Source organism: Ctenopharyngodon idella, chromosome 13 (genome assembly GCF_019924925.1).
Source record: "Ctenopharyngodon idella isolate HZGC_01 chromosome 13, HZGC01, whole genome shotgun sequence".
Lineage (NCBI taxonomy): Eukaryota > Metazoa > Chordata > Actinopteri > Cypriniformes > Xenocyprididae > Ctenopharyngodon > Ctenopharyngodon idella.
In genome coordinates, this window is record NC_067232.1 from 12,140,001 (window position 1) to 12,158,633 (window position 18,633).

The 18,633-nt window shown below is 39.9% G+C and overlaps 1 protein-coding gene and 1 long non-coding RNA gene across 33 annotated transcripts in view; one reads left to right on the forward strand and one right to left on the reverse strand.

Moving 5' to 3' along the window:
• Positions 1-9,354, reverse strand: part of LOC127525108 (uncharacterized) — a 21,585-nt gene extending 12,231 nt beyond the window's left edge. Inside the window, exon 1 of one of the 5 annotated variants that reach the window (XR_007933256.1) lies at positions 2,610-2,718. This is a non-coding gene — a long non-coding RNA (uncharacterized LOC127525108). The other 4 variants (XR_007933257.1, XR_007933255.1, XR_007933254.1 and 1 more) reach the window with 4 other exon arrangements.
• Positions 2,843-18,633, forward strand: part of pax2a (paired box 2a) — a 28,283-nt gene continuing 12,492 nt past the window's right edge. The window contains exons 1-9 of one of the 28 annotated variants that reach the window (XM_051917355.1): positions 2,843-3,475; positions 5,055-5,232; positions 5,482-5,502; positions 5,927-6,124; positions 9,283-9,368; positions 9,459-9,629; positions 10,482-10,526; positions 16,285-16,460; positions 18,479-18,599. In XM_051917355.1, the coding sequence (XP_051773315.1) occupies positions 3,433-3,475; positions 5,055-5,232; positions 5,482-5,502; positions 5,927-6,124; positions 9,283-9,368; positions 9,459-9,629; positions 10,482-10,526; positions 16,285-16,460; positions 18,479-18,599 (1,039 nt within the window). In that variant the 5' untranslated portion in view covers positions 2,843-3,432. The remainder of the gene's footprint in view (positions 3,476-5,054; positions 5,233-5,481; positions 5,503-5,926; positions 6,125-9,282; positions 9,369-9,458; positions 9,630-10,481; positions 10,527-16,284; positions 16,461-18,478; positions 18,600-18,633) is intronic. The other 27 variants (XM_051917357.1, XM_051917360.1, XM_051917362.1 and 24 more) reach the window with 27 other exon arrangements.

Sequence of the window (18,633 nt, forward strand, 5' to 3'; positions counted from 1 at the left end):
GCCAGTAGGCCTATTATTCGGCAAACTATTTAATTTCTATGATAATCATTTGAACTTGACCAGAGATTGTTTATACTCTTTAGTTTTAACTTTTTTTCCCAAGGAAAAATTGTTTGTCACAATGGCAACAAAAAACAACAACAACAACAACAACAAAAACGATTCCTCCGTTATTCAGTCTGTGACAAATGAATACCTCTCGAAAAACACGATTAATACGCTATTCTACTGAAAATCGCAGTAAGTGTATATCAGACTCCTTAAAATTCCATTATGGGTTACTCCTGCTGTAAAAGCTAAGGATACTTGCATTCTGCTAGGCTATAGCACACTGACGTGGACAGCAGGTCTAGTGGAGTGGAAACTATCGATTGGTGACGTTGACAATATTACAGTGAATGAGTTGAAACCTATGGGCTTTTAAAAGTGGAAATAGAAATATTGTTAAGTCGAATAGAAGTGATTTTCTGCGTTCTCATTGTACGTTCATCGCTGTTCACTTTGACTAACAAACTTATGTGGCATAGCAGAGGCTGTCAAAACAGATGCACTGTATCACTGCACCTTCGCGTGCAATCGAGTATCTCTCTCTCTCTCTTTCTGACTAGCTCTCTTTTGACACGTTCAATCACTCTCTCCCAATAGTTATCTTAAGAGTAAAACCTCCTGTTCACAAAGGGCTGATCTAAAGAAAACACAAAATGTGAAAGAGTTTTTAAACACCCAAAGCAGACCTCAAAAAATATTTTGCATGTTTACCCGCTTATTTAAAAGGGCACGCTTGTAATTTATTACATATTTTCCCTTTACCCAGCTGTGACAGGACGCATATCATCTAGAAGAAATAAGCAAAAATTGTTATAACGTTGAGGAGCCACGTGAAATATATAAGTCCCAATAGCCCGCCTTTAGTATTCAATGGCCACTATGATCAGTTGCAATTAGTTTTCCTATCATTTAACAGAGGAAGTAACTAATATAGTAAAGGGGAGTGGAGGCAAAAAGCTGGGGTCTTGCGGGGAAATAAAAGCAGCTTTAGGGGAAATGTGTAGTCGAGTGTGAAATTACAGCCCATGGTGTTACATATTGTACCAGAAGCTCCCTCCAAAAATACTAACAAAAAGAAGAATCGTCCCCAAATTTAGCCGGGAGGCATAACATAACATAGCCTCCTGTTCTTTTAGCCGAACCTACAACGGTCACAGTGCGAACACTTTATAAATGTGTAGGAGCCTTCTTCAGTCAAGCCAAAGCCTGCACTTTTTAACAATTACTACAGGCATTTTTGTTTTAAACATAGGGTGCTTAAATTCAGCTCTATGTGTACGTGCCATTTTACTAAAAACGAAAACAGTAAAAACAATAAGAATGGCAGCAATAATAACAGTATAATAATAATTGAATGAATGCTATATATACGTAAAATGAGTGCATACGATTCTATTTGTATTTTAACGGGTTAAAAATACATTTTCCAGAAAAATATTAAATTTAAGATATGAAGCTAACTTTATCACTTGCTTTAGAAGTGAAAAAAAATGTAAACATGATCACTATGTATTCCAGGATCTAAAAACTTATATGATTCTTATAAAATACATTTTTTTTTCTGAGATAAGAAATATAAACATTTTATATTGAATTACTGTAGATTAGATAGATAGATAGATAGATAGATAGATAGATAGATAGATAGATAGATAGATAGATAGATAGATCTGGTTAAAAATAAAAAAGTGAAACGTCAAGTGAAGCATATTAGGTACACTCTCTAATCAACTATATCATAAACAAACTGACAAAACCACGAGTCAACGATGAACAACCGTCGTTCTTATGCAACTGAGCTTTAAGTAAAAACAAGTAAGAAAAATAAATAAAACGAACAAACATTAAGTTCATTACCTGTCATCAGCAATCAAGAATTTTGTTGGATAGCCATAAAACAAACTTCAAGAGCCTCCCTCAGTGAAATAAAGCAAACTAAGCAGCGCCATCTACAGAAATGCCTACAATACAGCAGCCCAAACAGCATGGCCAAAAGAGACAATCCTTTCACTAACATCTGACAGGCCAAACTTAGTGTTGTTATAGGCTAGTTTAAAATGCATTATTCATACAGTAGGCTAATTCTTGATTGTCAGATAGCTGTCAGATGCACTAGATAATGTTTGTCAGAAATTTAGATTATAGGCTACATTTAGGCCTATTTATATCTGCACACTTCGAATATTTAGTATTGTTTACATTTTCCGTATTTCCTAAAACAGCGTATAGCCTATCCTGTTCTAGAAAAAAATGCCACACGCTAGGTTAATATTGCTTAACAATTTAATAATACCTAACGCCAATGCATTATAATAGATGTTCGGAAAAATGTGAAAACATCCGACAAGACCTAAGCTAAATAGAAAAAATAAAGACAGTAGAAATAGAAACATGAAGATCAAGACCTTCCGTCATCCTTAACTATTCTCATCATGACAACATAGTGCCTATCAACAACACACACACACACACACACACACACACACACACAAATACATTCAGCCTCTACGTTTAGGTCACCAATATGATTCAAACATGATTCATGTAGTTTGACAACATACAGTTTCGAAATACCACGATGCCTGGCCGCTGGTGGTACCGCTTCCTTTCCACTTGTCTTTTAATTTCCTCGATTTTTTTAACCCATCTCTCCTCATTTCCCTGTTTGCATCCCTCCCCTTCCGAAGTGTCAGATGAAGAGACCTCCTCATTTGGTGCTCCAGCTTTTTGCGTTGGCGAATCACAAAGTGTTGGAATCTATTGCCTTTGTCTGACATGTCATCCATCTCTATGCGAGGGGGGATCTGGGAAGGAGGGGGGCGGTGGACTGCAGCTTTTAGAAACAGACACACTGAGAAGAGGGGTTTCAGTCTCAGCCCAAAGCTTCTAACAGGCACATCCCATTCTTGAAGAGAGGGGGACCGAGAGACACTCGCCGTGTCCATGTTTTTTCCTGTCATCCCCGGACGAATCTGACTGTACCCCTCAGACTTTACCAGAAACGCTTCTCCATATCGAGGAATTTACACTGCAGTTTCACCAGAGGACACTGGAGGAGACGCAACCACTAATGCTTGCGTTCCCTTAAATATGTAGCTAACAAATATTAACTGAACGACTGATTACGCTAACGTTCCTGCGTAAAAGATTTTTTGAGAGACTAGTGCAGGACATGATCTGCACCTGACCAGCCTCGTGTCTTCATTGAATGGACTGATCAGCACGAGATAAAGTTCGTCGCTCGCTGAAGAACTTCTCCTGTACCCTGGCATCGGAAGCACTGTGCTTTGAACGGATAGCGATCTTTATTAATTCCAATTATAGCTACATAATCAAGGCGAGACGGCGACCTCAGTCGATTATCTTTCCTTCCTTTGCTATCCCATGGATATTCACTGCAAAGCAGACCCCTTCTCGGCGATGCACCGTGAGTAAAATATCAGTTTTTTCCCCTTCAAAATCTCTACCTTGTTTAGCATAAATCAAGTAAATTGTTTAGCGTTTCGGTAGAGTTGGCTTTGTAAGACAATAACCTGTCCGAGTTAAGCTACTCACTCTTAACAAGTTTTTTAAAGCTCTTACAAAAATGTATAAATGTTTTTTAAATATTGTATAGCCTATACTTCTCGCTCAGTAAAGCGAATACGGAAAGTAGTCACCGCGAAGAAATAACAGCGATCGCTTGTGTTATACTAAGCGGCCTTTTAATCGTTTGTTCCGACAAAAAGTCGTTCAGAAAGTCGATTACAATATTTAGCGTATTTTAATTTAAAATTACTCATTCTGCATTGTATGTAAAATGTAAATGATTCGTGCATATTTCACGCAATATATTTCTTATTTTTAAGTTCAATGTTTGAGTAAATTACTGACACATCTGAGGTGACAAGAGATGTAGCTATACTGCAAAAATATAAATTTAAAATCGCCATAAATATCTAACATGTGCCAACGCGATAAAATTGCCAAAGATTAAATTATTTTACAAAACATTGCCTTTTGAAAAACGTACATTTTTAAAGCGCGGGATTTTCAATCAAAATAAATGTGCTCTACATTTTGAAAATGAGAGAGAAAAGGTTTGCTGTTAGGCACGATAATAAGAATTTTAAAAGTGAGTTATTTGTGCTATGTTTGTTGAAAACACGGTATTGAAACAAGATGACGGAAGGCCTGGGTATAATTTAAATAATTAATTCTTAATTATTTTGCAGTAGCCTACTCCATGGTTGTAATATGAGTTATCAAAGCTCTTTTTAATTATTTACAATAATTGTGCAAGGAAAATTAAACAGGTTGAAACATAATCTATGCGACATGTGTTTGGCTGCAATGGAATAGAAGAGGAAAATACTACCTAACTGCAGCGGGTCTTGTGGGTAGAATGGCACATAACGTTTAGCTAGTGTTTACAATCATGATTGCTTATATAAAAAAAGAGGGTTATGGGTGGAATAATAATAAATTATTATTATTATTATTATTATATTATCCGTACAACTGTATAATATAACAATATAGTTATTTATCATGCTGTCTTGTGCTGACAAATATATAAACAAAGCAATTGATTAAACTAACTATAAATTAAAATTACTGTCCAACGTACAAATGTAATTTGTTTTAACTGTAGCCTATGAGGAAAACATTATTAACTGTCACGTGAACCTTTTGATGATAATTGATTAATATTAGCCTACAGTAGTAGCTAGGCTACAAACAAACAAAAAAGAACAAGGAGGTCAAAACATTTTACGTATTCTATTTCTCCGTTAATATACATTATAGCTAACTGTCTTATTGTTTATGGTTGTCCACATGTGCACATACAGGTAGTGTGAGTGTGTGTGTGCGCGCGCTCTCATGCGGAGAGTGTTAAAGAGAGAAAGAGAGAGAGAGTGAGGGGAGAAAGAGAAAATTAAACGCTTCTGTGTGGTAGCCATGTTAACGGCGCAGCCTATCTTCTGTATGTATGTAATGTTATGCTTTTTGTGTCTGTGTTGTTGTATCCCATATAGGGCACGGCGGTGTGAACCAGCTAGGAGGGGTGTTTGTGAATGGCAGACCCCTACCTGACGTGGTCAGGCAAAGAATCGTGGAGCTCGCGCACCAAGGAGTCAGACCTTGTGACATCTCAAGACAACTACGGGTCAGCCATGGCTGTGTCAGCAAAATTCTCGGAAGGTACGAAAAATTACAGATGTAGCAAATTTGTCCAATTATAGAGAACTAATACTAGTAATCAAATGTTATTGCTTCATGTACTAAATAAACATCCTAAACATTATTGTAATGTAATGTGTCGTATTAGTAAGTTTTTTCCTTTTAGTGAAAAGGTGTAATATTAAATTCACTGAATTCATTGTGAAGGAGGAAGGATATGTTTTCTAGGAAACTGTTATAGATTTTTGAATTTTGTGAAATATTTTTCAGCTATCAAAAGGATCTTATAAGGTATTCTGCACTTTAAATGTTCCTTAGAAATTATGAGATGTGTTGGTGGCATGTATTAATCGTGGGATGCATGGGATATATCAGTCGCTGAGGAAACCGTTTGATAAATGAATGATTGCGATTTTAGATCGCAGCCTACGAATGTTAATGATTGAAGACGCAAAACCTATTGAATGTACATGTTAAAATAGAAATTACACATTTTCCCGTCGCAAGGGTTGGGAAAAAAATAACATCTGATACTTTAAAAGTCAAAATATATTTAAATCATTAGATTATATAAGTATGTATGGCCCGTATTCATAACTCACTGTTTATAAATAGCCTATATGCTCAATGCCACACGCTAGAGAAAAAAAAAAAATCGCCATCGCTATGACGTGGGGAAAATTTTAAATAACAAATTATCGCTCATCTTTTCCAGATATTATGAAACCGGCAGTATTAAACCTGGAGTTATTGGGGGGTCCAAACCAAAAGTGGCGACGCCCAAAGTTGTGGATAAAATCGCAGAATACAAGCGGCAGAATCCCACAATGTTCGCTTGGGAGATCAGGGACCGACTCCTGGCCGAGGGCGTTTGTGACAACGACACAGTACCAAGTGTTTCATCTATAAACAGGTAAAGCGGGTTGAAATTCCATTTTCACATTTTAAATTTCAATTAAAAAAAAAAAACATGATGTCAATGACAGAACAAAACTATTAGTTAGTTTCGTTCTCTACCGACCTTCAGCAGTAGAGTCTACTGTTATTAAAACGGCGTTTCCAAACACTAACGGCCAAATTATCATCAGCTAATTTATCTAAATCCTTTAGAGGCCTTGTACTGAAAACTACGTATCGTTTACAATTTACAATGCTTATTCCATGGGTGATGTTTTTGCTTTTTTATTTCTTGCTCTCGGGGTGGTCTCAAATGTGCAATTCAATCCCAAATCTGTCCACAGCCTGCAGAGGATCTATAGTTGAGGTCGCGAAAATCACATCTGTCTCGATGAAAACCAATCAATACTCTGTAACCAGATCCATTGGCACTTGGAAATACGCGACCAGACCTCACTGCTTACGGAATCTCATCTCAGTAGTTCTAAAAAATATAGGACGCAAGACCAAAAAAAAAAAAAAAAAGTTATTGTATTTAAACGCTGAAAAAAAGAGAAGTGTAATTTATCTTAATCTTAATTTAACTAATAATTTTTATAACAATGATTAATAAATGTATTATTATTATTAATATTAGGCTATTAAATAAGAATAGTGCAAAAAATCATTTTAACATTTAATCATGTGTAACTGGGTTTCTACCTCAGCAGTTTCAGTAAGTTATTAACTTACCAAGGACTAACAAACAGGCCTTGTCATCCTTATGTTATGGTAAATAATGCAAAGGAGATTATATGCAGTCCTACTTTACTTATATATGCCTACCTACATTAAATCAGTCAGTTGAAAATAAATAGTCTTAAGTTACCATTCTTATTTCTTATTAAAATACAAAGGCTAGCAAGACTATCCCAAGTGAGATGGAGACATGGTGGTGGGAGGGGGTATTAAGAGTGGAAGAACAAGGTGAAAAAGGCCTACCTGCAAGCAGGAGTAATGAACTTTGGTTAGGAGGCACTGTTCCATAGAGCTGGCCAGCAGCATTACATTTTAATGAGCTGAAGAGAGATCATGGGCCGACCCGCACAAGACATTTCCTCGGAAAAAGAAAAAAAAAAAAAAAAAAACGGGGGAGAGAGAGGCTGAAAAAATTCATTTCATGCACTATGGCTGCTTAAAAAGGGCAATTTGAACAGGTCTCAACACATGTATGCGGTAAATTTTTAATCTGCATTAATGACATGAAAGAAGAGCCACTAAACCTTTGTTTCCAATGATGTTCAAGTTATCACCTCAGAGGAGGGCATTGTAAGGACCTCTGTTTATATACAAAATTAATACATATAGGGATGTAACAAATTTATTTGGACTGCTATTCTGAATCATACAAAGATGGTTCTCTATACACACATCGGATAAAAACCATACCTGAGCGAATTATTTCAAAACTTGCCTGTATTATTTAATAAATTAGGAGTTGCTACAGTAAACATCAGTGTGGGCTGTTTTTAAGTGAACTGGATTGTACTGCACCGGAAAACACTGTCCTTTAACTATAAGATTGCTTAAAGCGGTCAAGTACAAACAAAATGCAAATACAATATTTTAACATTTCCTATAATTATAGCAGGCTGTAGTCGAACTGTAAGCCTTGTGCCATTTCAAACAGGTGTTCTTGTACCCTGTCTAAAAGTATTCCCTCACCAGTGAGCATACTTCAGAGGCAGGACCCTCATGCACTAAGCGCTTAAGAGGTTGACCTCTGCTCTGTTGACATTAGAAGATGTCCCAGCTTTAAGCACATTTTCTCTGCATGAATTATTAAAGATTACACACTGTCTGGGGTGTTCTCTGTGTCCTCCTCACAGCATGAAGTCACTGGCACACAACCAGTTCTGAGCCCTTCTATCGCCTGAATCCTAAGCGTCCTTTCAATAGCATCGATTCATATTTTAATATTTCTACAGGGAATTCTCAGCACCCTGGCAAGTCATTAATTCACACCTTCCAAATAGCTCATTCGATAGCGAGAACATGGATCCAAGCTATTGAGTTTGTGTGGCTAACGCTAGACACAGGGTTAAATCATTGTTTTGGATGGATGTTAAAAAGAAATTCACAAAATACTGACATGGTGTTTGTCCAGGAAGATATAAAATAATATAAAAGTATTATTTTATCTACATTAAATTAAATTAATAATAATAATATATATTTTTTAATTATATATGTATATGTGTGTGTGTATCAGTTCACTGAATCAAGTCTGATTTTCTAAGTGCATCAGCTCATACAGAATGAGGATTTCCTTAGTAATGAAATTTACCGCAATATTATAGTTTATACAAATATGAAAATGTGTAGCCAACAAGTATAAATGTGTTCCTAGAATAAGGTGACAGCTTCTTCTCGCAAAAGTGTGTCCCAGATTAAAGACATCAGATGCTGCAGTGGGCTTTGGTGAAGCAATAAGACACTATTGCTTTCCTGTCACATATAATTTATAGCCCTCCATTTGCATCTGTTCTTCTCTGCCTCTAATTCCCAACTTTTTTTTTATATCCCCAAGTCCCAATCAATAGGGCCTCATCCATGCTGGCACCCCTGAATGTTTGTGCTAGAAAAAAAATATCAGATCTGGGAAGTCAGTATCCACACTCTACAAGCAATCTTCGCTTGCTTCAGTGAGGAGGAGGATAGAGGGAGAGATTGAGATAGATAAAGAAGGAGAAGGAGAGGGAGAGAGAGAGATTATTAAAGCTGAGGCCAGTTCGGGGCAGTGAAGCTCATCATTGAGGTGAATTGATGTGATTTCATGCTTTGTTTGCAAGATCATTCAGACCAAAGTGCAATGAAGACTTTTCCCCATATCACACCTTCGAGGTAGTGGGACTTTATCATATTTCTAAAGATGGGATCCCATTTGATTGAATCCACTCTCTCTGCGGTAGCTCCCACTCTGCCTCGCACATCTACTCCATGATTGGCTCTAATACCCCAAGATTGGTTATTTGTGACAGAATCAGTGCATCTATATAGGAAGGCCCCAAAACAACACTAGAGTTTTACACACGCAATGGGTCGCATCAGGCTATGCGAAAGCTTACCGTAAAATGATCCAGCGAACTAGCTTCTCCCTTAACTCATCGTGTTCTTTTAACTGTCATTTCGTAGGATAATTCGAACCAAAGTTCAGCAGCCTTTCCACCCATCCTCCGACGGCACAGGAACGCCTCTCACCACAGCGGGACACACTATAGGTGAGACAGCATACATTTAGCATATAAACATTAAAATCATAATGACATCAATTATGCCTGTGACCTAATGTTAATTCATTCTCTTTTAAGGTGATCTTGAGAGCACTCCATATACGTTAACCTATTCCTGTGCTCTTTCAGTGCCCAGCACAGCCTCCCCACCTGTGTCAAGCGCTTCCAATGACCCCGTGGGGTCCTACTCTATTAATGGCATCCTAGGAATCCCTCGCTCCAACGGCGAAAAGAGAAAACGCGATGATGGTAAGAGACTGGATTTCTCTCCATCGCTTTTATTCCCCTCTCACTCCTTTTCTAGGCCTCTCTACAGCCCCCTGTAATTTCCAATTTGTGTGGGGAGATGAAGATGGCATTTTGATAGCACTGGACAAAGCATTTTGTAAAAGAAAAAAAAAAAAAAAGCGCTCTCAAGTGACTTGTTATGTAGTAAAGCAGATTGGACTGTTACATTCAGCCGTTTGATACTATGGTGTTTGTACGGCTCTAGCACATTTTATTTGATGATACAGTAGCTCTGCGCAAACAAGAATATGCCTACATGCTATCATTTGGTCCGAATCATGACAGCGTAGCGCTTAGGTAGTGCGTCAGGGATACGGCTTTTGTAAATAATACAGGTCAATGGAAATGAAGACAAAGAAATCAGCAACATAAATGCATGAGGAAATGGCAAAAATGTGCTCAGAACAGACTGGAAATGCAGAATGTAATGCAAAAACTACCTGATGTGCGATTTATAATTGACTTAAAAAACAACCCAAGACACATTCTGACATTTTAATTTCTGGCTGTGTATTTTTGCTTTTGAAGAACTGAAATAGCAGCAAAAAGGGAACTGCCAACCTGCTCATGCCAACATTCTTTCTCCTTTTATAAATGAGAGGGCACATACCGCCTAAGGCCTAATGGCTGATCAGCTCTTCATACAATCGCCTTTTGAATGCTAGTGAATAAACATCCATGTGGCACTGGGCCGAACGGGAACACAGAAAGTGCTGTAGTCAGAGGGAGGGAGGTTGAAGTGGTTGGAAATGATCTCTTAAAACATTTATCAAAGCAGGGCTACTTGCTTCTTTTATGTTTCCATCTCTTTAGTTCTCTGGAGTGGCAACCACTTGGATGGGAGGAAAATAGGATATTGTAAGTTCTGTTAGCCCACCTTTCTCTTGCTTGCTCAATCACGAGCCACTCGAGTCTGATCAAGTGCTCTGTGAGGGTGTGTGTGAGTGTGTGCACGTGTACGTGTAGGGTTGTGTGTCGAGGGGAGGGGGATGAAACGGAGCGCACTGACGCTTAATGATATCTTTATGGAGAGAGCTCTGGATCATATATAAACACTGCGAGAAAGCGACTGTGGCAAATCACATTTGCTACAGCGTGGCATGCTCTTACCGAGACCATCGTGGGGTTTTTCCTCTGCCACTGTCATAGACCGTTTGCTTCTAAAAACAGAGAAAGGACATAACATGACGAGAGGGGATTACCCAGCCAAACGCCAGCGCCGGTAGTTATTCCTAGTTTGATTAGAACTGACACGACATGAAGAGTGGATGAAGAGCTTGAGTGTAATTGCATCATAAAACACTAGGCGGGAAAACACGAGTTGCCTCGTGTGCGCAATATCAAATTTAATACCGCTTCAGCAAGGATTACCTTTCATTATAACTACTAGAGTAAATATTCCTGTTGTTGCCAATGTGTTTCCCTCCTCTGGCATTACACAACCTTATGCAGGTCTCTCAAGGTGTACTGAGACATTTGTAGGGCATATGTCACGCCGTGTCCCTGATGAAGAGCTCATGGTTGGTAATTTGATACAGTGCCAAATGTCTAAAAAGCATTGTGTTATTTAAACTTAGCCCTTATTTCACACCGAGACATCAGGGAGGCAGAGCGACAGCCAGTGTATGGTTTCAATTTCATAGCAGCCCAGCAGCCTTGGGCTACCTGAGCCTTATTTGGCTGGGCGCAGCCAATCTTCCCTTCATTAGATGATGACATAACAGAAATATGCTAATCCGATTTTAGGAAGAGCTGCGCAAATGCACTTTGAAACACGTAACGTGTAAAATGAGGTTGAAAACAGCCAGTTGTGGGAAGAGAAAAAGTCATGTGTAATGAGTTAGCGTTCATTCAGTGCTTGATTTAAGAGACGTAGGCATTCGCCGTCTTTATATTTGATGATGCTAGTGCCCTTTAAAAAAAAAAAGGTCCCCATTACAAGAGTGATATGGAGATAATGTAGTGTGACACGCGTTATGTACACCAGGTCTTTGCAAGAGGAGCTTCAGGGACATAGGTGTCATAAGAGTCATTAATCTGTCATTTTCATGTGTTACTGCAAATTAAAAGTAGCGTGTTGCTCGCCGGCTACGGGTGACGTTCGACGTGGTGCGGACCTTCAGAGGGAGGGAGAGAGGGAGGGAGGGGTTGGGGGGAGCCTCCCAAGATTAGTTCTTTGGTGGCAATAGCTCCCCGCAAGTTGAACATAGTGACATTTAAGAGAATTTGCAATTCTGCAGAGAAAAGCTATTAATTCACAAATTAGCACCCCCTTCCTCTATCGTGGATGTGCAAGCTATTGAGGAGACAAAAGAAATAGCCTAAAGGGGAAGAGAGAGACACAGCCCTATCTGTGTAAAGATTGGTTTATATGTCTGCAAGCAGTGATACCAATTATGCCAACACAGAGAATGCGCCTCAACCTTATTGCTGCCTTCACAGGCCCTTCAATCCATTGCCAGATTTATTTGTGTATCTCATTATGGAAAATAGAATGCCTCTCTTGCCAAATGCATTAATGGCAAAAGAGGGAAATTAAGCCTGTTTGGGATTTCTCATTTGTCAAAGTTAATACTTTGTTACAAAATGACACAAATGAATGAACTGAGTTAATTACTAGCGTACAGGCATGAGTTGCGTATTTCCACGCGGTTTCCTTCTCACCTGTCCTTGCATCGGCTGATTAGCAGGTTGGTGTGACCCAGCTCTCTTCCATCTGTATGAGTCCAAATATAACCTACATAGGGAGTAGGCCGGTTGCAATAAATTACATGCAAAAACACAGACTGACGCTTGAATAAGCTGTGGGAGCGTGCATTCACATGAAAGAGGGTTGATTTATAAGGCCTAGCGACGTATTTATTTGACGTTAACGCGATAAAGAGATTACATCCGTGCCATCGTGGTACAAGTATGTAAAAGTTTCACTTTGTTGCTTGTTTTTTTTTTTTTTTTTCATCTAAAAGTATTGCTTTGAGAGTGAGCGACAACACACTTCAAATCCCCATGCTAAAATAGTTTGGCCCACAGCTAGAATGCTTTAACCTGCGCTTCCATTTCATGGCTTGTGAGATTCTATTGTGTCAATATGGATTCTACTTTAAAAAAGAATAGAAATGAAATACATCCAAACCAAGAAATGGATTGGCCTCAATCTAAATCGAATAAGAACATCCCACCGATCTCATCATGATGATGGCCTCTGTATGAAAGAGAAAGCCCAGATTTGAGGGAGGCTGCAGAGCGTAACCGGCAGAGAAGAAGGTGCCGGGCTCCTTATCAAAGGACACAAAAGGTCTATGCCCCCGCTTGGCTGATACATCTGCATTCAAGCAGACCCGCCGACCCGGCCTGGACCGATAGCACAAACGCGAAAATCTGCAGCACGAAAACATCTAAGGACAGGGTGGTTCGCTCGAAGAGGAATCATGTCAGAGAAAAGTCAATTATGAACGTTGATGCTGAGAATTAATGGTGCGCCGCATTACGCAGATTTTAAAAGGAAAGAGAGTGAGAGCGAGGGAGATACGCATTCATTAATTGCGTTCCAGAACGCTGCGTCACATGAGGCCGATGTGCTAAATGACGGACCGGGTGTGAGTACAGTAAAGAAATGTGTGTTATGGGTGAGAGGAGAAACCCATGCTGACAGCGGTAGCCTGAGAAAAGAAAAAAGGAAAAGGAGAGAAAGCGCAGCTCCTACTGGCAGCCTGCACACTGTTCAGCGACGCTAAATTGAATTAATAAAGCCTTTAAACACGCTGTAACATAACAGGAAATTAACAGCCCCGGTTGTGCTGCTGCTGCTGTTGCCACCTCGCCCTTTCTCTCCCTCCATCTCTCTCTCTTGTTCTTTCTCTTATTGTCTCATCTTCTTGTGATTTAGTTATTTGCAGTGCAGGCTTGCCGCACTGTAGATTTCATAAATGGGAGTGCCAAATCTTTTTTCTATTAGCTTCTTCAGCCTATATAACTAGTGTAAACCCACACAAATTTCTAGTTTTTGAGCACGTATATTAAAGTTCACTTTTTATTAGGACAAAATCTGAAAAAATGTTTAGAATCAGAACATTTTGATGGGATGGAACACTTAACATTAGGCTTAAAGGGATCTACTAAAAATGAAAATTCTGTCATTATTTACATGCCCACATGTTTAAAACCTGTGTGACTTTTTCGTCTGTGAAAAACAACTTTGGACTTTTACTGTATGAAAAAAACACTTTTTAAAAAAAAAAAAAACATTGTATTTTGTTTACAACAAAAAAGTCATACAGGTGTGGAACAACACGAGGGCGAGTAAATGATAATAAAAGTTTCATTTTTGGGTGAACTATCCATATAACAGTAAAAGTAATACATAAAAACAAGGGATGTGTGATATCAGGTCAAGGGTCATAGGGGTCACGAGACCCTCATTTGCTTTTCAAAAAGCTCTCTCATCCAAGCCAGCCTTATCTGATGAGATGAAAGCAGGAAACTCAGCACTGTTCTCTTAAAAGAATGTCACACCTGCCCGGTCAACCCTAAACACATACTTCCTAAAACCTAATATATTCTCTCAGAGTTTATAATCACACATTAAGGATATTTTACTTTAAAATATTCAAAAGCTCTTACACATACAGACATTGACTTCGTACAGTGCATCTATTAAAATGACAAGTTCACCATGATAAGCCCTTGACTGTCTCTTGTTCTTAGTTTTATTTGAACTGGGCTCTCCAGAGGAGGAAGCCCATGGGAGGCCTGTTTTATGGACTCTGGTTATCTGATCTGACAGAGCTCTAGTCCCATAGCACCAGAGTGCTAATGCAGTGGGATGTCAAAACAAACACACTCAAGTGTTCCAATGAAATCAATATAGCACGAGCACTGATGTAAACAGGAGCGGAGCTATATACATAGTCTAGACAACATTACTGCATTCACAGCGAATCCCTGTGAAATGACCAAAATTCCACTGTGAAACGCTGAATTAACCTTGATCTAACCTAAATCTCCCCTAACTGTAACGTCACGTAGAACAGCCCAGCCCCCCACAGCTCAAACCGCAGCTCCGTCCCCTGTGTCAACTAGCGGCCCTGCGCGCTTTGGGCTTTTGAGTATGGCAAACATGCTGCACCGAAGCAAATGACAAACGCCTGCTTATTGATCGCAGTTTGCACTTAGACCAGCTGATAGAAAGTAATTAATGACTCTATTTTCTTCTGTACCAAAGAGAACAATTGAGGTTTATACGGCAACAACACGCAGCCTTATAGAAGGCCCCCAAGGGAGCTGTCTATAAAAAATGCCTGCTCTCAGATATGGAATGACTCAGATAATGCAGGGAGAAAAACACAACAAAACAACCTCAACTTAATAGGAAGAGAAAAAATGTCGCCTCTGTGTAGCTTAAATACACACTCACATGCACACACACACACACACACACGTAATATCTCCCAGTCTCTTATCAGACCTCTCTGTGGATCCATTTCTCCTGAAAGTCAGTTCATCCTGTGGCCTCAGCCATTGAAAAAAGGTCAAGCTGGCGGGTAGAATGGCAATAAAGCCCCTGAAATGGTACTATCAGTGGAACATGATTGATCAATTGAATTCCATAGCACAGAAAAATGTGGGATTAAGTAGAGTATTATACGCACAATGAGTTGAGGCATGATGTTCATTTCAAGTTCATTTCGCCTCTCTCCTGCCACCAGATCAGGCAATCAATAGGGGCCTTGCATATCATATATCACTACGCTCTCGCCGAGGAGAGAACATAATCTGCTGCAAATTTAGAATGACAGATTTGTAAGGGAGCAAAAAAAAAGCCCCTCCACTACCAGAGACCAAGAGGCGGGAGGCTGCCGAGGTTGCACGGACGTTTGCCGAATGTTTGCGAAGGGGTTTCCAGAAGAGCAAAATGAGGCACTGGGGAAGGAAGGCTACCTGCTTCGGCAGGGTGATGAGGTCACGGTCTGAGGGGAAACTGTTCATTTGTTTATAGAGAGCGAGATGGAGGGAAATGCATAAGCTGGCAGTCAAGCTGCGTAATTGTATTCAAGCCGGGACTGGCCTCCCATTTTTCCAGGGAAAAGCAATCTGAAAGTGAAAGCAGCATTACATTCTAAAGGAAATTGTGCCTTTTAAATAATAGCTCTCCATTTTCCACCAGCCCACTGACGGAAAAGAGAACAAGGTGGCTCGCACTAAAACACATGACGTTCCCAACAAGTATATGTTTGCTCTGAAGGCAATCCATCAATTACTGTAGGCCTATCAGATGATGACGGTGCTGATGCTGATCTGGGATGGGGGAGGTGTGGGTCTTCTCTCCCCCTCTTTGCACCGTCCACATCTTTCCCTCCCTCTCTTTCTCTCCCAGCCTCATGTGCTCTATCTTTCCACAGCTATTAGGATCAGTTTGAGGCTAGCGCTGACTGAATTTGAGCTGATATACTCCAATCTTTCATCTAGTGGTGCTGAGAGGTGCACTACAGCGCTAGACGTAGCTGTTGTGTGGGGTGCGGGGTGGGGGGGTGGGGGTTATGGGGTGCCTGCCCTGGGGAGAAACGGGACCATAACGACTGGTACTAGCATGTGGCCTTGTCACTCTCTCCTCTCATAGATGGTTCAGATGGCTCTGGCCCAAACAGTGATTCTCAGGGTAGTGTGGAGAGTTTACGGAAGCACCTGAGGGCCGATGCCTTCACTCAACAACAGCTGGAGGCTCTGGATCGGGTGTTTGAGCGGCCGTCATACCCCGACGTCTTCCCTACGTCAGAACACATCAAGCCAGAGCAGGTTAGTAATATTGAGGCAAATGGACGAATACTAACAAATTAATACATTAACAAAAATCTGGAGATTGTTAGACAGTACTAATTTTAAAACGGAGTGTGAGCGGACAGCAGAGCTCATTTGAACCAACAGATATTTCTTTTTCTGAATAAAATCTCTTTAAGATGAACTAGTAAAATCAAGTCACCATACGATTTAATCCCAGACAAATGTTAAATGACGCATCTTGCCCAAGCATCACTAATATATGCATTAAATAGTGTAAGGTGCATTAAAGCCAGATTAATTTAGTTTTAATAAATGCACTTCAACATGAATCCACTGATACGAATATGAAAAATAATTGACAAATCTTCGGTCTGAATGAAGAGTCTCACGAAAAATTATGCTGCGAAAAACAATCCCCCAAAAAAAAAAAAAAAAAAAAAACACACCACCTTGTATATACAAGCTCTTATTTAAAGCTTTTGGCTTATTACAAGAGATAAGCTTTATTTACTTTCATTATACTATCAAACAACCAGTGACTATTAATTTTTCCTTGAAACTCCAAGTAGAGGCCCATAAAGCAAAAGCAGTGGCCTAATTGAGTTCATTTTAATTTCTCTCCGATCGCAGAGAATTACACTGGTGATAAATCAGGGGGACAGCCCTCACCCCTAGTAGAGGGCCTAATTTGCAGCTAATTACAAAACTGATTTCTACTGGAAGATCAATACCAAAACGAATTGGAAATGACTTGCAATCACAAAGAGAAGCCAAGAAGGTATTAAAAAAGGCAAGGAAAGAGGCTAAACGCGGGGGAAAAAACAGCCCTGGAACAGTCCAGAAAAATCACTTTTAATTTAATGTAATATTAATCAGACTACATTCCCATTTATTGGTCCGTTTTTGTGCCCCCTTTTTAACTCTTGAAAGAGCGGACCTATTAGCCATGTCTGGTGTGTGAGGCCGGGCATTAAAAAGCCATTTTGGAAATGCTAAACTCAATGGGCTCACCCCTCCCACACTTCTGCCAGCCATTTGGTCATCCTTTTCAGATGGCTCTTCAGTTGCCCCACGCCCAACTTGCCCCTATCTGCATGATAAAATAGCTGTTGTGCATCTGAGGCCAGACCAAATAGAGAGGAACATCCGCTACTGGCCAACTGAACATTTGTAGCAGACAATTAGAGTTTATCTGGAATAGAGACAGACAAGTCTGGGGTCACAGCATTTCCCATTGGGACACAGGCCTATTGTGGTGCACAAATGCACGAACGCACACACGCACGCAGACGTATACGCATAAGAGCGGACATATGTATGCGCGCACTTTAATACGCGAGGAACAATGGGAGCCGGAAATCTATTCTCATTTGTTGAATTAGTTACAAAGAAATCTATTTGAAGAAAGTCGTAGTACCTCAAATGCGGCATAATCCAACGTACAAATCCAGACAACAGTCGTCAATGTTTTAGCATTTTTATAAATTATAATAGAGAGCTGTTTTGGGGCTTATGTTGGTGTCATCATTTTCTCATCCTAAAGAAAACAATTTCAAATGGTCTCGAAACGAGGCCATGTTGGTAATCTAACAAAGCGGACCCGTCTCCTCCCTTGGCTGGTCAGGGGAATGACTGCAGTCAAGCACAAAGAGACAGCTGACACCCCTTCCTTTCAGTCTGTTCCAAATCCTACTCTCTGTCCCGCTCACAACCTTAATGTATGCACACACAGTTCACATTAACTGCACCAAAACACACATGCACACTCTCTGACTGGGGGAAATAAAAGTAATGTGCAAGTGTAGTAGAACTGGATTTCAGGTGCCCATTTACAAAGCCACAGTAACTGAGCCGCCACTATATTAAATCCTTGGTACTTTGTGTACAACACTTTCCCTTCCTTAAATCATAAAAAGAAGAGAAATTGTTTAAAAATAACATATAGGACTGGCTTTCTAATTGGACACCTAAAAGTGATGCTTGGATCCCAAGATATATCTACTTAAAAGTGTCCCCCCTCCCCTCATTGGCAGGCTAATGAATACTCGCTACCAGCACTGAACCCTGGACTGGACGAAGTCAAGCCCAGTCTGTCAACCAGCGTCAGCTCAGATTTGGGCTCCAGCGTGTCACAGAGCTACCCGGTAGTGACAGGTAAGAGCGCTGGATCGACCGTCCCAGCTGACCA